We start from the raw sequence: 6,000 nt of genomic DNA on the forward strand, positions 1-6,000 counted from the left end.
CCAGCTTTGTTCACTTCTTAACTCTCTCTCTCCTCCTATCCCTCTCCATCTCCTCAGTCTATCGCTCTGCTGGTATGCAGTGTCATTACTATGGTATTCTATGGTCCTTGTTGCAGCCACAGCTCAACATGTTTTTTTCTTTCTTTGGGAAATAGCCCACACACATCCTTCAGCATGTCAGCACAGTTACCACAGAAAATTAGAAAAGCCTCTCATCACCACTACAGAGAGACTTAACGCAGCCCAGTTTTGATGTACAGATGTACATGAACATGGAATTAATGACCACCTGGCTGATTTTAAAAGGAAATGGCTCCACTCTTCATAAAGATAGACATTTTTGTAGTGATTTTAACTCTGATAACAGCTGTTATGTATCATGGCAGTGACTCGGCATCTAGAGCATCTTGGTGAACCGGCAGACAGGTTCAAGGTTCATTGGTGAATGTGGGTTTCTATATTTACAGGTGCATCTCAATAAATTAGAATATAATGGAAAAGTCCATTTCCAGTAGTTCAAGTCAAAAAACCCCAACCAAGTACTGAGTCATACAGATGGACATACTTTTCAGAGGCCAACATTTCCATATTAAACATACTTTTAAAATTTGTCGTTTTTTTTTGAGACACTGAATTTTAGGTCTTCATTAAATGTAAGCCATTATCATTATAATTAGAAGAAATTAAATAAATGAAGACTTTCTAAGAATTGAGAAATGTTTCATTCTGTGTGTAATGGATCTATATAATGTGTTATTTCCACTTTTTGAATTGAATTACTGACTTTCTATGATATTCTAATTTATTGAGATGCACCTGTACTAACTAATCTGGAGGTCAGGTCACTTGTATTCTTTTAACTGCAAGTCAAAGTGGTGCATTTGTAGCAACCTGCATATTTATGTTGGTATTAAGGTGGCATTGTTGAAAGGATCAGTCTAATAGTGTCTGTATGTGTCCTCCTACAGGTGGCCTACCTGGGTAAGGTGACTATCTCTGGGACCCAGTTCCTGTCTGGCTGCACAGAGTCGGCGGTGGTGGGTCTGGTGGATCGCCGCGACCTCTCCCAGCAGCAGGGCATCTGCCCCGAAGGCAATTCACTGCTGGAGATCCGGCCCTTCCAGGTGCGCCTTCACCACCTGGACGAGCACGGCGAGGCCTCAGTAACCATGGACACATACCAGGTGGCGCGGATCGCTTATTGCACAGCCGACCACAGCGTCAGACCCAACGTGTTCGCCTGGATCTACCGGGAGATCAACGACGACCTGTCCTTCCAGATGGACTGCCACGCCGTGGAGTGCGAGAGCAAGCTGGAGGCCAAGAAGCTGGCGCACTCGATGATGGAGGCCTTCCGCAAGACTTTCCACAGCATGCGCAGCGACGGTCGCATCCACAAGAGCGGCTCGTCGGACGACTTTGCTGAGGACTCATCCACCCCCGAAGACTCGACCCCGGATGACGGTTGAACTGAAACTCGCCTAAACTCCTGATCCCCATCCTGACAAAGCAAGGGGTGACTGGAAGGATGGACAGATTATCTGCTCTCTCTCATTCTCCCCCTACTATCTCATTCTGTCATCGATTTGGAACAAAATTAACCGACCCTGCGAACCAACACGCCCAGGATAAAGAAGTAGCTTTTAAATACTGTAAAGGGAAGGTAGACGAAAATGGAGTTTCAAAAGACCTACATTTACATACAGGGATAGCAAAGTGCTGCCACTTTGAATAAATGGCCCTCAAAGACCCACAGGGTTTTTCCAAGCACCGCTGTAAACACCCTCAAGAGATTGACTCGACACTTCCGTCTCCATTTCCAAACCACTGTCACTCCTGCACTCAGCAGAGACTCTGTTTGTGGTTCTTAAGCTTTTTCACCCAGGATATAACAAAGTTTAGTCCCTGTTCTTCTGACCCCAGCTCATGACAACCTATTGCTACTCTTGCCATGTAGGGACCCAGCAGAAATAGGCCTGCGACCTGTTTTGGGTCCCAACCCAGAGTTTATGAGACTGTTGGAGCACATAAATTCTTTAAATGTTTAATTATGTGGATCTCTGTTCCAATGCCTTCGACCTTGGTAATAGCAAATGAGGATGTGAAAGAAAAGCTAAGCCTTTAAGCACTATTCATATCATCACTACGGTACCTTAGTCCGACCCCGAAATTATTTGCCGGCATGGCTGTTAATCATGTGGACGATGGAGCCACAGCTTCCTCCGCTGTCTCCGCTACAGCGGATAAGTAATAGGTACTTTAAGATTCAGAGTACGGCACCTGGGAGGGTAAAGGTGCTACATAGATGTTACATTTTAGAAGTTCTCACCGGGCTTAAAGCCTGGGTCTGTCTGCGACACCTTAATCATTCACTTCTGTTTTGAGTATACCAAATTTCAGGCTGGATTTTGCCTGTCAGATTATGTGCCTCACTTTCCTCTCACATTAGTTTGCTCTCTTACCCAGGTCCCTGTTTGTTTGTTTGTTTGTTTGTTTGTTTGTGTGGCCATGTGTGCGTGCAACGTTTTTTTGTTTTTGTGTGTGTAGATGTACTTGCTGACTTCTGTACTTTGTGTATATGAATGTACACGTGAGTGCTTGCATCTCTGTGTGTGTGAAAGAGAGGAAGAAGATTAGGGGTTGGTGGTGGGGGGGTTATCGAACGATAAGTTGGAAGTGAAGACTTCTCATCGCCCCGGAAGCATCCGTTTTTGATGCTTAAAGAGGCGTTTTAAAATCAAGACATGGTACTGTGACCATTTGCCACGTTTTCTTACTTTTATCTTGTATGAAATGAACAACATGAGAGTCTGAATGTGCCAGTCACAGAGGTTGTAGGACCCTGAGAACACAGCCGTCCACGATAACGACCGACACCTCCTGGCCTCTGCTGAATGTATGACGAGTCCAACGTGCTGTGAGCGCCTCACACCATCCGGTCACTTCAGTCTCCCATAATAATCTCATGCTATCACAGACAAGCTGTAAGGGACAGCCAGTGAGCAGGTTCACTCCGCTCTGCTGCCCTGCTGCATCGAGGCATCGATTGTGGGCCAAAAACTCCGAGCTCCACGCCACTTTCTTCTTCTTTTTTTAACTGGACTGTATGGAACAGACTGGACGCTATCAGTGGAAATAGTCAGTGACTCGAACAGAACGATCAGGTGGCTCTGGTCAACACACAAATATACACACCTACATACGATTATACATATGTACACACACATTGTATTTGAATCTTGCTCAATAAGCTTCTGTAAATACAAATGTATCACTTTCCAAATATTACAGCATAAATGTTGATAGCTATTTTAAATAATAATAAAAAAAATGTTGAGAACCATCATACGATACAGAAACAGTGTTATAAAGCCTACTGTGAATAATAAGTGGAGAGCCTGATAGCGGTGGCTGTGTGTGCGTGTGTGTGTGTGTGTGTGTGTGTGTGTGTTTGGAAGGGATTGTATGTGGTGGGTTAAGTGTAGTGAGGGGTGTGTATGGACAGGCCAGAGGGGGGGGAGAATGTTTATAAAGCTGTAGATTACTGTGTCATGTCTGTCTGAAAGCTCAGACACGCTTTAAATGTTTGAAAAATGTTACCTTAAGTGTTTTCTATACAGTGTTTGCAAAGATCAAGAAACAATTGCATATAAAGTATTTACCAAGACCGAGCGTGTGACGGTGTGGTCTGTTTTTGGACATCTCATGTCTCACTCTTCTCTGTCACCAGATCTTGTCTAAAAGAAGTTTCTATTCTTTAAACTCTGCTTGATTTAAACTCGCTGGATTCCCTGTTGCGGCTGCATGTGGGAGGATAAATAACAAAGCATGTTCAGTTTCAGAACAAACAGAACGGGTAACCAGATGATGCTCTGACAGGCTGCCAGGACAGATGTAAAGCATAACCACACACACACTGGAAACTTTCCTTAAACTTTTCAGGGTATGAAATCTGTTTTGGTTTGAAGAAATGTTTGGACTTAAAGCCATAATCAAACACAAAGGCTATTCATGCTCTGCGGAAGTGTAGGTGGGGTTGAAATACTGTGACCAGGTTTGAGCGTCTCACACTTCTAGCACCATCACTCCTCTGCTGCGTGTGGTCACAAGTGCCCTGAACACACTCATAAACATAACTTTATGGTATTTCCAAGCACGTTTCAGGTTTAAGTGTGACACTGCCTTCGTCCTTCCTCTGAAGGAGGTTTTTACTCTCCCATTCTTCACATTCCTCCGTCTTCTCAGATCTTTGTTTTATTGTGTTGTTGTGCTGCGGCCTCTCGTCTGCCAGAAAGTGGCAGCCCTTGTCTCTTCAAAGTGCCCACATCAATAACAAGATAACTAGCTGCTCTCTGCTTCTGTGGCTGGCGATCATTTTGCAGCTTAAGAGCTGCAGAGAATTGGAGGCAAAATGGATGCTGTGAAGAATGTTAATGTGCGTTGAATGAGAACACTGCCTCCCTCTGGCAAGAAGAGCTACAGCCTCTTGCTTTAAACACTTTTCTTTTTTCAAAGAGGCTTTTTCATGTTGTCATAAACACTCTTTACACATTGCATTGCATATGGCAGAAGGAAACACATTGTTTTGCTGTTACATCACTTGCTTATTCAGGGGGAAAGGTAAAAAGTGGGAATATTGTGCACACTGATGCACCATAGGACCATTAATGTGCAGACATTAAACAGATGCAACATTTAATCAGCTACAATCACATGACATAATCCGACCACAATGCTGATAATCATCTCCGCACTAGAAATTTCATAACAGTGTCAACAAAGCTTTCCAGCTCACTGTACACAAGCGCCACTGTTTAGATGCCTCTTTGTCTTGGTTCTCTGCTGAGCGTACACTCTGCGATCACTCTCCACTGTGCTCTTGTGTCTGACCCACTTCCAGCAGTGCATCAGCACAGAGGGGCCCCTGTGGGGCCCAGAAAGAGGCCACCCCGGCAGCCTGCGTCTCTGCTCCACTGAGGCGTCAGTCAGTCACTCAGCTCACAATACCACTCTGTTACCGCTCCAGCTGGCTGCTCTTCCTCCTCCAAGTCCCAGAACCGCCGGTCTATCCGCCCGCCAAGGGCCCACACGCTTGAGGTCCGGTCGGGGCGGGGAGCGGTGCCAATACTGGCTCCTGATCAGACTCCTCTTATTCGCTCACTATCTCTGCCTTTTTTTCTCCCTCGGTTGCCGCTCCCAAAGCGGGGGGCCTGGGCCTCTTGGAGAGAATACTGTAAACATATGTGTGTAACATATGTGTGAAATGGACCAGGACCTGTACACATTCTTTCTGCCTCTGGCTTCACTGATAAAGCAGGCTGTACATTATGTGGTTCAACATGGTGAAACAATATTTAACGATTCAAACATTTAAAAAAAAAAAAAAAAACAACCTTTGTGGCAGAGTAAGTATTCTATAGCAGCCAGGCAGAAACAGTAGTAATCTAAAATAAAATCTGTGCTGAGTTATAAAAATAACCAATGCTGATTCAGTACAGGCATTATGTGCAATTTTGTGCACACAAAGGACACATTTTCAGTCTTACCCCCCTATAAAAAATTAGAGGGATCTATTGGGACATTATTAGAGAAATACAGGCATATAAAATAAAGGTTCAAAATCCAAAGTACTGAAGGTAATGCATCCTCCAGACCTGAGCATGGATGATAAAGGGGACATCCTCAGTTAGACCATTTCTTTCTGAAACACAAACCATTTCCTCTGATCATGTCCAGATCCCTTAAAGCCCTCATGTGATTTAAGATTCCTGTCATAATGAAACATGGACTGGAATGAAGAGGAGGGAGGGGACAACCTGAGACTCCTGACTCTCGCTTAACCAAAGCTCTGAGGATTCAGTGCACATCGCTCGTGTAATACCCTTACAGATGAGATGCTGCCCTGGATCCCTGGGGGACAGGAAATGTCTGGATTGAGATCCAGGAGGAGCTGCTTTGTCAGGAACAAGGGATCAGAGTCTGAAAGAACAACAAACTAAA

General features: G+C 44.6%; 1 protein-coding gene across 1 annotated transcript in view; it reads left to right on the forward strand.

The window, feature by feature from the left end:
* The window catches only part of pid1 (phosphotyrosine interaction domain containing 1), a 44,008-nt gene extending 40,341 nt beyond the window's left edge, over positions 1 to 3,667 (forward strand). The window contains exon 3 of the mRNA XM_059331382.1: positions 969 to 3,667. Within this exon, the coding sequence (XP_059187365.1) occupies positions 969 to 1,469 (501 nt within the window). The 3' untranslated portion in view covers positions 1,470 to 3,667. The remainder of the gene's footprint in view (positions 1 to 968) is intronic.
* The last annotated feature ends 2,333 nt before the right edge of the window (positions 3,668 to 6,000 follow it).

Source organism: Centropristis striata, chromosome 4 (assembly GCF_030273125.1).
Source record: "Centropristis striata isolate RG_2023a ecotype Rhode Island chromosome 4, C.striata_1.0, whole genome shotgun sequence".
Taxonomy (NCBI): domain Eukaryota; kingdom Metazoa; phylum Chordata; class Actinopteri; order Perciformes; family Serranidae; genus Centropristis; species Centropristis striata.